At 38.5% G+C, this 18,290-nt stretch overlaps 1 protein-coding gene across 15 annotated transcripts in view; it reads left to right on the top strand.

Moving 5' to 3' along the window:
- Nucleotides 1–202: 202 nt before the first annotated feature.
- Nucleotides 203–18,290, top strand: part of BEST3 (bestrophin 3) — an 82,299-nt gene continuing 64,211 nt past the window's right edge. For 9 of the 15 annotated variants that reach the window (XR_014233562.1, XM_082351624.1, XM_082351622.1 and 6 more), the window contains exons 1-4: nt 203–9,858; nt 11,456–11,630; nt 15,095–15,189; nt 15,654–15,887. Coding sequence is in view for 14 of the 15 variants with exons in the window: in XM_082351624.1 (XP_082207750.1) it covers nt 11,479–11,630; nt 15,095–15,189; nt 15,654–15,887 (481 nt within the window). In the remaining variant the exon portion in view is untranslated. Of the gene's footprint in view, nt 9,859–11,455; nt 11,631–12,577; nt 15,381–15,653; nt 15,888–18,290 lie in introns of those variants that run through there. The other 6 variants (XM_082351623.1, XM_082351615.1, XM_082351626.1 and 3 more) reach the window with 6 other exon arrangements.

The raw sequence follows: 18,290 nt of genomic DNA, 5'->3' as shown, positions 1-18,290 counted from the left end.
CTTATTTACAAAACAGAAACAGACTCACAGACATAGAAAACAAACTTATGGTTCCCCAAGGGGGAAAGGGATAAATTAGGAGTTTGGAATTAGCAGATACAAACTACTATATATAAAATAGTTAAACAATAAGGTCCTACTCTATAGCACAGGGAACTATATTCAATATCCTGTAATAAACCATACTGGAGAATTTTATATATATATGTATAACTGACACAACATTGTAAATTAACTATACTTCAATTAAAAAATTTTTTTAAATAGTCATGGAATCTGTCCTCATGACATTTACAATTGCGAGAAAAAGTGGAATACTGCCTAGCCTCTTTTTAAATTTATTCATTCAATAAATATGAATTGAACTAGGACTACTGGTGGCACTTTGTTTTCATCAGTAAATAAAACAGCTTCATGCTCTCATGAAACCTTTGGTTTAGTAGGGATAGATAGACAATAAACACAATAAATGTGTGAATTATACGGTATAGTCAAGGGAGGTAAGTGGTGTGGATAAAAAGGAAAAGTCGAGCAGGGTAAGAAGGGGGACCAGGAGTGCCAAGGGGAGGGAGGTGTGCAGGGCCAGGATGCAGCTTTCAGTAGGGAGATCAGCTCCCTGAGAAGATGTTTGACTAAAGACTTGGAAGAGGTGCGTGAGCCATTCCCTCAGATACCTGGAGGAAGACCAGCCGTGACTAAGGCTTTCAGGCGGGACCATGCCTGGTGCGTTCAAGGAAGGAGAGGAGGCAAGTGTGGCTGGAGAGGGTCCACAGGAGAGGTGAGAGTAATAGGAAACGAGATCAGAGAGCAAATGGGAGCAAGTCGTGACAGACCTTGGACTGTTTAAGAACTCGGGCTTTAAGTTGAGAGAAGGAGGGAACCAGGGAGGGGTTTTAGCAGAGGTGTGACATGATTCACCTGACTTGCCTTTCACTCCACCGTTTTGTCAGAAGAGACTGAAGGGGGCAAATAGAGAGGCGAGGAGATCTCCTGCTAGAATAAGGTGGGAGAAGGATGACTGCAGCCCTGATGAGGTGGGAGGAGTGGAGACAGGGATGTGAGAGGAGAGAGTGAGGTGACAGATTCTGAGTAGTTTTGGAAGGTGGAGCCAACTGGATTTACTGAAAGAGAGGACTGTGGTATGAAGAAAGGGAGGCGCTGAGGACGACTCCAAGGCTTTTGACCTTTTGCAAGGAAGGAATCTTCACCAGTTGAGATAAAAGGTGGCGGTAGGAGCGTGTTTTAGGGAAAAAATGAGGAGGTCAGCTTTGGGCATGTTGGGCTTAAGATGTTTAGGAGAATATCAAGAATAGGTCTGGAGCTGGGTGAAAATCTGGGCTGGAGGTATAAATTTGGAAGTGGCATCACATAAGATTTTTTATTGCATATGATTAAATATGAAAACATGGATGTTGCTCTAACAATACAAAATTATGTGGAGCAAAAGCTGAGTTTCTCCTTCACTCTCTTACTCCAAACCTACGACCTTTTCCAGCAGTAACATTATTAAGGAGCTAGTATGTGTTAAGAAACTAAAAATGTCTTCAGAACGTACAATCTGCCACATTGGAGAACCAGAACCAACAATTGTTTTTCAGTTTCACATGCATTTTATCACACAAGCAAAGGTGCTTTATAACTGTTCAAGCATTTATGCATAGTTTTTTCCCCATTTCTCTATATCTTCCCTTTACTTACACAGTAATATAATTTCCAGAATGGCCATCTTCCACCATTATGGTGGCAAAGTAACAGAATTTCACAGCTGTTTGGAATAAACAATATACTTGGATTTGCATGCCTTTTCTTATGAAATTAAACTGATTTTTAATTGGTCTTATGTTGCAATTTTTTCTTTATCCATCTGGAATGTGCCTGAGCTAAGCGGTACCATCCATTTGAGAAATATCATTGATTATAAAGTACAGGATACACTTTAAGCTCTGTAGTAACAATTCTCTAGAGTCTAGGCTTTCATCCCTAAAATAGAACAGTTTCTGTACCTTCCATTAGGAAAAGATAACCTTCAGAATGTGAACTAATGCATTTCTGTTTTGTTGAGTTGGCAATTACTCTGTGTAAGGAAAGTAATGATGACTCCTAAAATAACCAGTCTCATGAGTTTAGATCTTCATCTGTAATAAAACTCAATAGTCTTTCTAGTCTTAGGAGTTCACTGTTTCTTCCCTGAAATTAAAGAGGAAAAAAATTAATTGAAAAAGAGAAACAAATCAAACCCACTTTAGTTTGATTTTTTGGCAGAGTTCTGTCTCCAAGAACGTGTATCAGAAACCTCCACACCTAGATTGACACATGATTTATCCCAATCAGCTGCTTGTTATGCAGCTATTGCATCCATCATGGTATCCAGTAAATAGGAAAAAAATAAGAAAGAGTAAGGCGCAAGTTCTCAAGAAGCTCACAGTTCCACTAAGCCAATAAAAATTTAGCTTTAGGGAAAAAAAAATCACCGTGAATGATTCTCAAGCCAACTGAACCAAGATGTTCTGCTGTTGAAAAAAATTGATGAATGAATGTTCTCAATTGAAAGCTTACTCTATGAATTTTTCTTGAATCTTTAGCACTAACCACTGTCTTTTTCCAGACAGATCCAGCACATAGCAAAGTGAATAAGTATCAGAAGCAATAGCAGAAAAACTGAGGCTCAGCCAATCATACTCAATTCAACTTGATTTTTATAGACACATGAGCTCCTACTTGTGATTTTAGTTTGCATCCATTTTTGCTGATAAAAATGTTCTTATTTGCAAGATCAAACAAAACACATCAAAATTACATGGTGCCCTGCAAAGAACCGTGTCACCTGAACAAATCTGAAATCATATTCTGTAGGTTTTGCTCTTCATGTGCAAACGGGCTCAAAGGACAAAGCAAGAGTCATATCAGACTTCTCTTTCTTCCTCCTCCTCTCCCTCCCCCCATCTCCCTCCTTTCCTTCTTCTCCAGTTTGCCTCTGGGCTCTCTCATACTATCCTTCTTCTGCATTCCACTTGCCAACCACCCCAGTTCATACCAGAACAACCATAATAACCTTCAAACTGATTCCCTTCCTATAATCCCCACCCACTCAAATCCAGCACATTCCCATCTCATAGACTCACCTTTCTGCAACACAGATTTTTGTCAAGCCCTTTTCCTGTTCAAAAATGTTTACTGATTTCTTATTCCCCATTTAATAATGTCCAAAAGTCTTAGAGTCAGAATCAAAACCTCCAAAATAAAACAATTTCTAGCATTTGGTTACTATTTGAATGCAAAGTTTCACATACACATGACTATGTTCAACCAAGTGCTCAAGAGAAATTTGGCAAAAGATTTTTCACATCAATGGAAATGAATAGCTGGCTCTCCTTTAGGAAGTGGTGTTGCCTACCTAAACTTGCTTTTTGTTCCCTTAAGGAACAAAGGGTGATTTATCTTGACATCTATGGACGAATATCAGCATTTCCATCACTTAGAAATGATCAGTTACTCTTTTTTATGAATTGTCCTGTCACTGGAGGTTTACTGGAATCAAAGACAAACGTGTTTAGCAGGGCTGTTGAAAATCATAGTGGTCAGGATTGCCAAACTTGATGCTTGCTTTCAAAAGAAAATATGGCTGGTATAGTTATGTCATAGAGCCCTGACATTGCGTAAGTGTCTCTTATATTGTTTGCTATTAATTATAGGTTTTAAAATATCTTCTACAAAAGCCTAAAAAGATGAACTTTATGCTAAATGAGTATCACCTCTCTAGGGTGGCATGATAGAATACCACTCTGTTCTTTATATGTTGTTTTACATTTTAGTTTTTAATACACGTTACCTTTAGAATCTGGAAAAAAAAAAGATGTCTGTTTTAAACAAGAAACTAAAGTTTTCTTCAAAAATTCATATGAACAGTTAACTTTGAAATTTGGTATTTGTCGGATACTTGAAATTGGCTGTAGTGGCTTGTCCCCTCTAATGAATTAATTTCTGAATGGCATCTCAGTACCTATTAGAAATAGCCACCAGACTCAGAGCTCAGCAATGGGAGTTTGTTCATTCAATCCAATCATTATTGACTAATTTGCATTTTAGAATGCTAATTCAACTATTACTTAGTCATTTCTCAAAACTGTCCGATGGGAAAGATGAATGTAATTAACCCTGCTTAAAAGTGGGACCGGCCAACGGAGCCCCATAGAGGAAGCCGATTCCCCCGGGTATGCAGTCATAACTGCCGGGAATCATGCCACGTTTCAGGGCCACCACACATCCAGTAAGACACCCAAGAGCAAGATTATTTTTTAATAGCTCCAACATTTCTATTTCATAAGCACTTGGGTTTAGATTTGCTCAAACTCTACAGCATTGATCAGCCTTGCAAACCTATCTAAATGCAACATTGGGTCTATCCAGCCACTTCTCATGGCAACCCAAATATAAAACGTGCAGCAGTGTAGATACGCTTTTAAAATGTTCACAAACTCCCCCAAATGTACTAACAGAAGTATCATAGTGACAAGGTGATAATCAGACGAGAAATAGATATTCAATATCCAGTATGCACAGGGCTCTGTGCTGGAGCTATGCACAGGGATAGGGGCAAGAAATCAGACACCGACAACTCTATTTTTGCTCTAAGGTACTTATAGTTTGATAAAGAAACCAGTCAAGTGCATATAAAACTTAAGAATACTGTAGAAAAAATTGCAAATGTATTTACTTTCAATTTTACAATAAGCATCTTTTTTCTTACAGCTTTCTCCACAAAAATGCATGTTTTTTAATAGTCATTTTATTTAAGCTTAAGGCACAACACATGGTGCACACGTTACTTCAGAAGGCTGGAAATCTTCCGGGAACTGACCCCGAAATAATTCACTGCATTATTTAAAGAATGCTGATGAGCTCTCTCTTTCAAGGAGGAAAGTATGGAAGCACAATAAACCTAAGAGAAAACCTTTTGAATAATTAAAGCATGTTTCTAGCTGACCATGGAAGGATGACACATGTAATGAATCAGTGTGTTATCAGTTTCCACTACTGTATGCCATCACATGCAGTAATTGTCTATGCTCTTCTTCACATACACGCAAGCACACACACGCACACCACAATCAAACATACATGCTTGTTGTTGTTTTTTAACATATTTATTGGAGTATAATTGCTTTACAATGGTGTGTTAGTTTCTGCTGTATCACAAAGTGAATCAGCTATACATATACGTATATCCCCATATCCCCTCCCTCTTGCATCTCCCTCCCACCATCCCTATCCCACGCCTCTAGGTGCTTCCACTAGCTATCTATTTTACATTTGGTAGTGTATATATGTCCTTACCACTCTCTCACTTCATCCCAGCTTACCCTTCCCCGTCCCTGTGTCCCCAAGTCCATTCGCTATGTCTGCATCTTTATTCCTGTCCGGTTCCTAGGTTCTTCAGAACATTTTTTTTTTTTTTTAGATTCCATATATATGTGTTAGCATATTGTATTTGTTTTTCTCTTTCTGACTTACTTCACTCTGTATGACAGACTCTAACTCCATCCACCTCACCACAAATAAGTCAATTTTTTTTCTTTTTATGACTGAGTAATATTCCATTGTATATATGTGCCACATCTTCTTTATCCATTCATCTGTCGATGGACACTTAGGCTGCTTCCATGTCCTGGCTATTGTGAATAGTGCTGCAATGAACATTGTGGTACATGACTCTTTTTGAATTATGGTTTTCTCAGGGTATATGCCCAGTAGTGGGATTGCTGGCTCATATGGTAGTTCTGTTTTTAGTTTTTTAAGGAACCTCCATACTGTTCTCCATAGTGGCTGTATCAGTATACATTCCCACCAACAGTGCAAGAGGGTTCCCTTTTCTCCAGACCCTCTCCAGCATTTATTGTTTGTAGACTTTTTGATGATGGCCATTCTGACCGGTGTGAGGTGATACCTCATTGTAGTTTTGATTTGCATTTCTCTAATGATTACTGATGTCGAGCATCCTTTCATGTGTTTGTTGGCAATATGTATATCTTCTTTGAAGAAATGTCTGTTTAGGTCTTCTGCCCATTTTTTTATTGGGTTGTTTGTTTTTTTGATATTGAGCTGCATGTACTGCTTGTATATTTTGGAGATTAATCCTTTGTCAGTTGCTTCATTTGCAAATATTATTTCCCATTCTGAGGGTTGTCTTTTCGTCTTGTTTATGGTTTCCTTTGCTGTGCAAAAGCTTTTAAGTTTCATTAGGTCCCATTTGTTTATTTTTGTTTTTATTTCCATTTCTCTAGGAGGTGGGCCAAAAAGGATCTTGCTGTGATGTATGTCATAGAGTGCTCTGCCTATGTTTTCCTCTAAGAGTTTGATAGTGTCTGGCCTTACATTTAGGTCTTTAATCCATTTTGAGTTTATTTTCATGGATGGTGTTAGGGAGTGTTCTAATTTCATACTTTTACATGTACCTGTCCAGTTTTCCCAGCACAACTTATTGAAGAGGTTGTCTTTTCTCCACTGTATATTCTTGCCTCCTCTATCAAAGATAAGGTGACCATATGTGCGTGGGTTTATCTCTGGGCTTTCTGTCCTGTTCCATTGATCTATATTTCTGTTTTTGTGCCAGTACCATACCGTCTTGATTACTGCAGATTTGTAGTATAGCCTGAAGTCCAGGAGCCTGATTCCTCCAGCTCCGTTTTTCTTTCTCAAGATTGCTTTGGCTATTTGGGGTCTTTTGTGTTTCCATACAAATTGTGAAATTTTTTGTTCTAGTTCTGTGAAAAAGGCCAGGGGTAGTTTGATAGGGATTCCATTGAATCTGTAGATTGCTTTGGGTAGTAGAGTCATTTTCACAGTGTTGATTCTTCCCATCCAAGAACATGGTATATCTCTCCATTTGTTTGTATCGTCTTCAATTTCTTTCATCAGTGTCTTATAGTTTTCTGCATACAGGTCTTTTGTCTCCTTAGGTAGGTTTATTCCTAGGTGTTTTATTCTTTTTGTTGCAGTGGTAAATGGGAGTGTTTCCTTAATTTCTCTTTCAGATTCTTCATCATTAGTGTATAGGAATGCAAGAGAGTTCTGTGCATTAATTTTGTATCCTGCTACTTTACCAAATTCATTGATTACGTCTAGTAGTTTTCTGGCAGCATCTTTAGGATGCTCTATGTATAATATCATGTCATCTGCAAAGAGTGACAGTTTTACGTCTTCTTTTCCAATTTGGATTCCTTTTATTTCTTTTTCTTCTCTGACTGCTGTGGCTAAAGCTTCCAAAACTATGTTGAATAATAGTGGTGAGACTGGGCAACCTTGTCTTGTTCCTGATCTTAGTGGAAATGGTTTCAGTTTTTCACCATTGAGGACAATGTTGGCTGTGGGTTTGTCATATATGGCCTTTATTATGTTGAGGTAAGTTCCCTCTATGCCTCTTTTCTGGAGGGTTTTAAATCATAAATCGGTGTTGAATTTTGTCCAAAGCTTTTTCTGCATCTATTGAGATGATCATATGGTTTTTCTCCTTCAGTTTGTTAATATGGTGTATCACATTGACTGATTTGCATATATTAAAGAATCCTTGCATTCCTGGGATAAACCCTGCTTGATCATGGTGTATGATCCTTTTATTGTGCTGTTGGATTCTGTTTGCTAGTATTTTGTTGAGGATTTTTGCATCTATGTTCATCAGTGACATTGGCTTGTAGTTTTCTTTTTTTGTGACACCTTTGTCTGGTTTTGGTATCAGGGCGATGGTAGCCTTGTAGAATGAGTTTGGGAGTGTTCCTCCCTCTGTTATATTTTGGAAGACCTGGACTTGATTGACTATTTCCTTTCCCATATTAGGGAAGTTTTCAACTATAATCTCTTCAAATATTTTCTCAGTCCCTTTCTTTTCCTCTTTTTCTTCTGGGACCCCTATGAATGTTAGTGCATTTAATGTTGTCCCAGAGGTCTCTGAGACTGTCCTCAATTCTTTTCATTCTTTTTTCTTTGTTCTGCTCTGTGGTAGTTATTTCCACTATTTTATCTTCCAGGTCACTTATCTTTTATTCTGCCTCAGTTATTCTGCTATTGATTCCTTCTAGAGAATTTTTAAATTTCATTTACTGTGTTGTTCATCACTGTTTGCTCTTTAGTTCTTCTAGGTCCTTGTTAAATGTTTCTTGTATTTTCTCCATTCTATTTCCAAGATTTTGGATCATCTTTACTATCATTACTCTGAATTCTTTTTCAGGTAGACTGTCTATTTCCTCTTCATTTGTTTAGTCTGGTGGGTTTTTACCTTTCTCCTTCATCTGCTGCATATTTCTCTGCCTTCTCATTTTGCTTAACTTACTGTGTTTGGGGTCTCCTTTTCACAGGCTGCAGGTTCGTACTTCCCATTTTTTTTGGTGTCTGCCCCCAGTGGGTAAGGTTGGTTCAGTGGGTTGTGTAGGCTTCCTGTTGGAGAGGACTGGTGCCTGTGTTCTGATGGATGAGGCTGGATCTTGTCTTTCTGGTGGGCAGGACCACGTCTAGTGGTGTGTTGTGGGGTGTCTGTGAACTTAGTATGATTTTAGCAGCCTCTCTGCTAATGGCTGGTGTTGTGTTCCTGTCTTGCTAGTTGTTTGGCATGGGGTGTCCAGCACTGGGGCTTGCTGGTCATTGAGTGGAGCTGGGTCTTAGTGTTGAGATGGAGATCTCTGGGAGACCTCTTGCCGTTTGATATTACGTGGAGCCAGGAGGTCTCTGGTGGACCAATGTCCTGAAGGCGGCTCTCCCACCTCAGAGGCTCAGGCCTGACACCTGGCTGGAGCACCAAGACCCTGTCAGCCACTCGGCCAGGTACGTGGGGAGTTTCCTGCCTTTTGGGAAGTCTGAGGTCTTCTGCCAGTGTTCAGTAGGTGTTCTGTAGGAGTGTAGATGTATTTTTGATGTATTTGTGGGGAGGAAAGTGATCTCCATGTCTTACTCCTCTGCCATCTTCAGATGGATGAATCTCCTTCAAAGATTCAATGCTTACAACTTTACATCCTCCAAATCCAGCAAAAATCACTTTCAATGGAAACCCCCTGCACAATCGCTTAGGATTATTTTCTGTTGTCTCAAACTCTTCTTGTGCAAGTCTTCTGGGACTGTTGCACAGAGCCTACTTCCATCTCAGCAGAAAGCCCATTCTAGACTCTCTGGTGACTCACATTGCAGGCCTCTAACTTCTCAACCATCTTGGTTAATAAGGAGCCAATGAGGCAGAAACTGAGAAATGTGAGTCCCTCGTGGTCAGCACTACAATGGCACTCTCCTGGCCTTAAGACTCTTCAATGATCCTTTCTCTGTGTCCTTTCCAATTGCGCCTGGGTTTTTTCTCATGCTTGTTGGTTTTAATGGAAGAGCATTCTCAGTACCTCTCAAATGAGTGAAAATCCTGTTTATGTTCTTGTCTGCCCCAGTTTAAGGCTTCACAAGAATTTATTCTCGTTTTAAGCACACACAGGCTGTCCTAATTCCCTTCTTTTGGCTGGTGGAGCCTCTTCAGAGCACTTTAGGGGCAAATGACTCTTTTTTCCTTGATCCCAGGGTAGAGTCAAAATGAAAACAACAGACTTAGGTGACCCAAGCTCCTTCACGTTACCTCCGACTTCTCATTCAAAGTGGTGCTTTGGGCGACAGGTGGAGTTATAATTATAGATTAGAAAAAAGCCACATCAGCAGCTGTTGCTCCTGTTTGTTCCCGGCTATCACTGTCACCAGTGGACAAATTGGCATAAACAGCTCTCCAGACTCCGCATGAGTGAAGGGTGAGTTGAGAGTACAACACCGACCCGAAGGCACCTCTGCAGGGGGAGCCTGGAGATTGTCTTTCCTGTCGGAGACTCCAAACCAAACAAATAGGTTAGTACACAGAGTATACCTATGCATTTTACCTCTGACCTCTACTCGATGTGATCTTGGTTTTTCTGACAGAGCTGTAACAGAAGGGTGAAGTGTTAAAGGAAAGAGAGTTATTTAAGGACTGTTATTCAAAAGTCCAGTGCCCGTGAGAACAAATTATGAAATGGGCTTAATTTATTATGCTCCTCTCCCAATTTTGGCTGTATCCACATTAGACAAAGAGACAAAGTGAAGATGGAAAAATGAAACTGCTTTTGTGGCCTGAGTCCCAACCTTTCGTAATGATACTTACTTTTGCCAAAAAAAGCTCTGGTTTCTTTGTTAAAATCAGTAGTTGAAGCCTTAGGTTGGTGATTAGAAAAAAAAAAATACCGCTCCAGAATATAGTTCCAGAGTTTCATTTTTTTTTTAGGGAAACTAGGCAAATGAGAATTGGATTTTTTCTCTACCTCTGAATAAAGACAGAAAATGTCCTTGTTTATGATAAAATGTGTGCTGTAGGCTACTTTGTATAAGAAATCTGCTATAGGATTTATTACTTATGTCTAGTACAGTTCTACCTAAAAACTCGATCATTTCAGTCTAAGTAGCTCTATAAGACTCCTCATAGATCCTTTTGAAAGCAAAAGGTTTCAAAGAAATTTCGTTTTCTCTGTGTATGCTTTGTGTTAGAAAGCTGTGGAGCAGGATTTTCAAACAAAGATTAGCTTTGGGGCATCTTCTCAAAACCTGAATGTTTAGTGTCTTGGTGAAGAGCAGTGGAATTCCAGAGAATCCACTGAAAACTAGGCTTTGGGGCCCAGTTCTCATCCCACTCACATCCATGGAACAGTCCAGGTGGAAAGAGTCGTAAATAATGGCCTCATTTTTTCAGCTCCCAACAGAAGGTGTTCCATCCCTAAGCATTTTATGTGGGACTTTTCAATGGGAAAATGCACCTTACTTAGTATCACTGTGGCCCGACGTTTTGTCTGCCTTGTGAAGTGCACAGAGTGCTAACTATGTACTCAGAGCTCCACTAGAGAGACAATTAAATTAAAACAACCAAAAGTAACCCATCAATTAAATTCCTGCAAGGGGCTGGCTTCTCCTGATTTCTAAGAGAGCCATAACTTTCTTTTAGGAAATTTAAGGGTGAAATAAATACCTCCTTACACATTTTAGCAAATTAAGCCCCAAACAATAAGTTTGACCACTGCTTTTGGAAAGGTCAATTAATATAGCATATCAATACCTTAAATCTTCCCATGGATTCAGAAAATATATGATAGACCATAATACACCATATCTCATATATCTCGTTTAGTCATTCAAATATTTATTAAGTAATGGCTATATAATCTCAAAATATTTAGAAATGAAGGCAAGCTTAAGATTTCTAATATTTCTTTTTCCAGACACTCCTTTCTTCCCCTTTTCTACTAAAAGATTTAGCACTGAGTTGGTGGTTATCTCCAAATTCCAAATTGTTCAAGCTGAGAAAGGCAAAAAGTAGAGATGGTTGACTGGTTGCTGGTTAGGGTTTCTTTTGAGATACAGATTTACGCTCTGTCTTAAACATTGTTTTTACCTGTGTGTTGTCTTCTTGCTCTTCTAGAAAAAAAAGAAAAACTATCCAAGATGACTGTCACTTACTCCAGTAAAGTAGCAAATGCGACTTTTTTTGGATTTCATAGGTTACTCCTCAAGTGGAGAGGCAGCATCTACAAACTACTATACAGGGAATTTATTGTTTTTGCTGTACTTTACACAGCAATAAGTTTTATGTACAGGTACTTTCCTTTGCATGTGTCCTTAAATGGCCATTAGATAGCATATATGAATACAGTCTCAAAAATCCAAGCCCTTTGGCTGCCGCTGACTTTTGCATTATGTAACCTCCTCCTTTGCATGATCCTCTGTTACCTACTTCTCCCCAGGACTGGGTATTTTAATCCACACCTAACCATTTTTAGGATGTTAAATAGACTCTAACCGTCATGTTCAGGTGGCTCTCATTCCAGCCCCACTTTAATTGGTCATGATGAGGTATTAGTTGTGCTTCAAGAATTTTGCTATAGGCACAAAATGAAAGATTTATACCTAGAACCTCACTAAGTGATGATTTTGAATGGCAAAGTCCACAGACAAATAATTATTTGTGCTTCTCTGAACTATGTTATTCATAGTTTGAGTTTCTGATTTGACAGCTTGCAGCGACTACCTACATAATTAACATGTTCGTGAATAGTGTGTATCAGGCAACTTTCCTTCTTCTTTCCTGGAATGACGAAATCTTATCCAAGTTGGTGCCCCCAACCTTACCAATATCTCAATTAAAGAAAAGGCCTGAAAACTAATTTATTTTCTTTATATCTTCTGAGTTCAGAGCACATTATATTCATAAAAGATGTTTATTCTTTATAACCTCACAACCTTTGCCTGTCAGATTGACAGGAAATTTGAGCAACATCATGTCCAAGAAATACTTTTATAACTAAAAATTATAATCTTAATAAAATTTTATCAGTATTATAAAAGGGACGCTTTATTAGTTTTTTAAATTAATATTGATTGCATACATTTCTTCTCTGGGGAAAGTTAAAACTTAAAATAGAAAAGCTAAAGGTTTTTGAGGCTGTATTTCCACCTTTTCTGTGTTCATCAGTTTGTTCTTTTTCTTCTGCATACAATGGACAAATTTGTGAATCATTGTTTTCACCTACATTCTTCCTTGCAGCGACAGGACACCATGTGAAGAAGAGGGACGTTAATTTGGCTAGCTGATAATGACCAAAAGTAGAATAGGAAGAGTTACTTTGCTACATATCAAAACTACAGTTCCAAACAAATGTATATATTGGTATACATTTTGGCAAAATATCTTTACAAGGAAAGTTTTATTAAAAACCTCTAATAATTTTTCAGATTTGTCTTCTAAATACGGTATTATTTTGATGATTTATTTATGTGTCACCTACTCCTTCAGAATATGAAATGGTGGAAGACACATGACGTTTCAGGATAATTGTCTCATTAGTTTATTTTTACTAACGTGAATTTATGGCTGCTACTGCCTCTTAGAATAGAATAGCTCTTAGAACAGTTGCATTGTAGCCAGAAATGCTCCATGGGGCCTTAACTTTGACTCCAATATCTTATTTATACCCCACAAAATTGTACGCACATATGTTTTCTAAAGACCAAAGAGTGCTTACATTTATAACAATAATCATTAGTTCAAGCCATTTTCATTTTTTAAAGTTCAAATGTAAAAGTTTGTTAAAATAGACCCTTATATGTTGATCAAAGCTCTACCAAGAAATACAGGTTGAATCTGTCGAGAAAGTCAGACATACCTGTAGACAAATACAGACATAGTTTCATTCTCATGTCTACTAATGATGCTAAGTTTTTTAATCCTGTTATAAGCAAATAGTTATACCTAGCAAAAAAATCATAAGACAGAACCAGAATTCACTAGTTTGATTATATCTCTTTTTATTTTGGGATGGATTTGACAAAATACTCGTTGTGGTACTTTCTAGCTAGTAAAATTTCTATGTGTCTATCAGCTAAATATTTTTTCCTTTGGCCAATTATTAATAGTAACAACCACTTTATTATTGATTAAGTGTGACACCATATGCTACGTGGTTTTATATATCATATATTCTTTAATCCTCATAACATTCCTGATACATATCAATAGGTATTAATTATCCCCATTTACAAATGAGAAAACTGAGACTCAGAGAGATTTAAAAATATGCTCCAAATCCAAATCTGTAAGTGGCAGATCTGGGATTCAAACCTGGCTCTGTTAAACCCTACGGTCTGTGCTCTCTGCATCTAAATTCTCTCTGATCATTTTTATTTGAGTACCAGAAACCATTCTGGCTGTGACTTGTCATCAGCATGACCTTGATAGGCCTGTCCACCAGGTGATGCCTCTCTTGTCAGCTTTTCTTGATTTCAGAATTTCTGACACCTCTTCCAAGCTGAGGCAGGAACTCCAAGCCCACCCTGCACCCACACACCTCCTTGGTCAGCACCAGCTCCCAGGTCTTCATCTGCAGTCTGATCGGTGGCTCACTGTCACCTCATTATCCCTCTGCGTCCTTCTTCAAAGCTCTACTGACCCAAATAGGCCTCTGACCCATGCTATGATGAGTGTTTCCAAGGGATTCCTTCCTCCCTTGGAAAAGCTGCATTCATTCATTTATTCAAATTCATCTGTGTTTTCTTTCTGGATTTTGATCATTATTATTAGCCTGCCTTGAGATAGTTCTTCTGATTCTGAATCTCCTCCTTGCAACATAAATACCAATAATAGCTTCATTAAATGGATTTATGTTTAACAATACCAGAAAATGGGTTTGTGTCAGATCCATAATATAAATTTTTATATTTATACTATAGAAATAAAAACCCACCAAACATAATTATAAAAATTTCACTACTAATTGTTAAATCTGTGTTGTTTTATATTTTAAATGTATATTTTTAATTTTTTTATTTTGAAAATTTTTTTAAAGATTTTTTTTTTTTTTGATGTGGGCCATTTTTAAAGTCTTTATTGAATTTGTTACAATATTGCTTCTGTTTTATGTTTTGGTGTTTTGGCCCCAAGGCATGTGGGATCTTAGCTCCCTGACCAGGGATCGAGCCCATACCCCATGCATTACAAGGCAAAATCTCAACCACTGGACCGCCAGGGAAGTCCCTTAAATAACTGTAGGCTTAAAATAAACAGTTATAACATCCTTTGAAGTATAACATGTATAATCAAGAATGTACTAAGTAGCATATTCATGAAAAGTAAGATCAGGATGTCGAATCCAGGGTTATTATTCAATAATTACTTAATAAGTGTAATCCACTTAAGGTACTCTTTTTTAAAGTACATATGATGAATAATTGGAAAATGGACTCTTTTATGAAGTATTTTGCTCTAAATCCAATGCATTAATCATATAAAAATTTTAAAATATGAAGTATTTAAAACTAAAATGGTTACTATATCCCTCTGTGTAATGACCAACAACATTTATGTACTAAAAACGTTAGTACTTAAAACATTCAGCAGTTAAAAAGGTTTTGAGATACATCAGCTTAGGTAGAAAAGAAAAAGCTATTGCTCCTTAAAAAAAAAACTGAGGTTATTTTCGCTTAATTGTTTGCACTGAATGTCACTTGCAAAGCAGGTGCAGAAGTATAATATCATAAAGGGCTGTGCATTTTATTTTTGCTCCAGATTGTTACTTACAGGAGCCCAAAAACGTTACTTTGAAAAATTATCAATTTACTGTGACAGATATGCTGAACAAATTCCAGTAACCTTTGTGCTTGGTAAGTATAGGTCACACGCAGAATGCAGCCACACAGCTGTCTCCGTTAGGATGACACCAATGACTCTGCATGGGAGTGTTTCCAAGCTGAGAGGCACGCCTGAAAAGTCACTGCTTGCAATAGAACCAGAATCATCCATAAGGTTTACCTCCAAGTCTGCTTTCGCTAAATTAACAACCAACAAGTTTGAGGTAACAATCTGCTCTTGGACAATCCAGCTTTCTTTTCACTAACTCTCCATTTTTGCCGTCAATATTTGAGTTCTGATACCCACTTACTGGGTGCTACAGCATTGCGAGGCACAAATTACATTTTTTTTTCTGGAGGGCAAAATCATCAGATATGGATAACAACCTATTTTTTACACCCCGATCCCTAAAGAAACTAAAATTCTGCTAAAAGCATCAGTATCAACAATATGTCTACAGTAAGAAATTGCTTTACAATTTCCTGTTATTCTACAGGGTTTTATGTTACTCTGGTGGTGAACCGATGGTGGAACCAGTTTGTGAATCTGCCCTGGCCAGACAGGCTGATGTTTCTCATCTCCAGCAGTGTTCATGGAAGTGACGAGCACGGGCGCCTGCTCCGGAGGACACTGATGCGCTACGTCAACCTCACGTCCCTGCTCATCTTCCGCTCGGTGAGCACGGCTGTGTACAAAAGGTTTCCGACGATGGACCATGTGGTTGAAGCAGGTATTGGAAATGACTTTTCCTTCCATGGGGCTCCTCTTGACCTCGACCAGAACTTTCAAAGTTCCTTTGAAAATGCCTTTTATTTATTCATTCATTCAAGAAACATTTACTGATTACCTATCATGTGCCAGCAACAGTCTTAAGAGGTAAAAATGAATAAGTCATGGTTCCTGCCCTCAAGAAGTTTACTTGGGGGGCAGAGCAAAGGAAACAGCAGACAGTCAACCTCAAATTAAGTTGCAAACAGTCACATGGTCCATAATATAATAATTGTCATATTTATTCAAACCTTCTGTAATATCACCTTACATTTTCTAGCACTTTACAGTTTATGCACTTTCATAAATATTATTTCATATGGACCTCAAAAAAACCATGGGAGATTCAGAGAGGTTATGACCTGTCCTGGATCACATAGCTCATTAGTGGGAGAGCCAAAATTTCAATTCAGGCTCAGAACTCCTAACTTAATCCTTCCCCCCGCACCTACCAAACACAGCAGATTCTGGTAGGAACCAGAAATGCGGCTTTTCATCTAGGCAGAGCCTGAGAGGTGGCAGTAAAAGGCTGCTTTAGTGGGGGTCTGTTGTCTCTCCTATTCCTCAGAGTAGATGCAGTTTTGTACCTGGGCTTCTGGACACAGGATGCTGAGAACAAATCACGTTTGAAGAATGGTTCTCTTTGGTGTGTTAATACTTAGCAAAGAAGCTGTTAAACCAGTCTTCAAGGAGATGAGGATTAAATGAGATCATTGTTGGCCCGTACAGAATAAAAATGGGTTTTTGTGCTGGGTTGTCTTTGATCCATCTGAGAGTATGCTGGAATGTATAAATGAATATATAGTAGATACAGGAACCATGAGATGATTCTGCCTTTATATTGAGTACAGTCTCAAATTAGGTTGCTTTATCCAGTCTCCTTTTCTGAAATGTCCTTGAAAATATATATATATATATATATTTAAGAGTAGCATGTTTTGTTTGTTTTTGGAGGTTTGGGGGCTTTTGTTTGAATTGGTTTTGTCTTCTCAGATGGCGACATAGATAGTGACTAAGAACACAGAGTAAGAGTTCAAATCCGTCTCTATCGCTTACCGGCTACATGACCTTGTCTGAGTTACTTTACCTTTCTAATGCTTCAGTTCCCTCATCCATAGAGTGAGTTTAGAGTGATTTATAATACCTTTTACCTCATATACCTCATAGGCTTGTTGTGATGATTAAATAAGTTAATATTTGCAGTGCCTAGAGCAGTACCCGGCACATGGTGTGACATGAGTTCTTGTTATTAATAATGAAATCATCTAGTACAACAGCATAACATAGCCCTTTGGTCACTTTAGAAGACTCATTTGATATGACATCCTAGGTCTTCTTGATCCCCTATGACCAGGAGACTGTGAAAGGTAAGGTGGAAATAAGGAAGGAGGAGTGTAGAGGCCATTGTTAGGGCTACAGAGCAAGATGTGAGAAAGTAATGGGGAGCAAGGAGTCGGTTACAGATTCAGATGAAGGGTACAAAGGGCTTGGCAAATGTACAGGTATATTATGATGTAAAACCAGTCGGAACTTAAAAAAAAATTAACTGCCACCCTTCCTCCAAATTTAAAAGTGGAATACTGCATCAGAATGACCAAGTTTAAAATGCCACTTGATAACTTATTTTTCTTACCCTAATGTCTAAAGGATCAAATGTGATAAGCATTTCGACCTCTAAAAAAAGTCCTAAAAACAAACGAGAAACGTTTGGCCCATTCCAAATGGCTGAGTGACAGCTAAAGTTTACTTGGATGAATAAAGGTGACATTTCTGTTAGTCCTGACACATCCTTGGAAAGAAGAAAGCGCATTCTGATAGGAATCGGACTCCAGGCCCAATTCTCAGAGCGAATCTATCCTCTCAGCGTCACCTTCATATTAAAAGCACATGGGGTGGCTGGTGACAGAGAGGCCTTTAGGGCCTCTGGTTAGACGTGAGCTCAACGAGGCCTGAGTTGTGCTCAGGTCTGAGGGGCAAGTAGAAACGGCGAGATGCATGGGAGAATGATCTGAGTTCATTTCCTTTAGGTGCACTTTTCATAATACCGACACTCACTCCCTATCAAACTTACACAAACACCGGTCAGTACTTGCATCGACACTTTCCCCCTTTCCAAGGCATTTGGAACACTCGAATACTTCTCTCTCCCCTACCACCAGTACCCCCAACCATTCCAAGGGCATAGGGGAATCATTTGCTCCGTGATGTGCATTTACACGAGTATATCTCAAGGTGTGATCCACAAACCCATGGGCCCTTTACATCTTGAATAACTTGAGTTGTTTATTTAAAATGCATACTCCTGGGACTTCCCTGGTGGTGCAGTGGTTAAGAATCCGCCTGCCAATGCAGGGGACGCGGGTTC

This window comes from Balaenoptera borealis (genome assembly GCF_965194805.1).
Source record: "Balaenoptera borealis genome assembly, chromosome: 13".
Lineage (NCBI taxonomy): Eukaryota > Metazoa > Chordata > Mammalia > Artiodactyla > Balaenopteridae > Balaenoptera > Balaenoptera borealis.
Note: the sequence above shows the minus strand (reverse complement) of the source record. Positions and strands in the feature narration are given on the sequence as shown.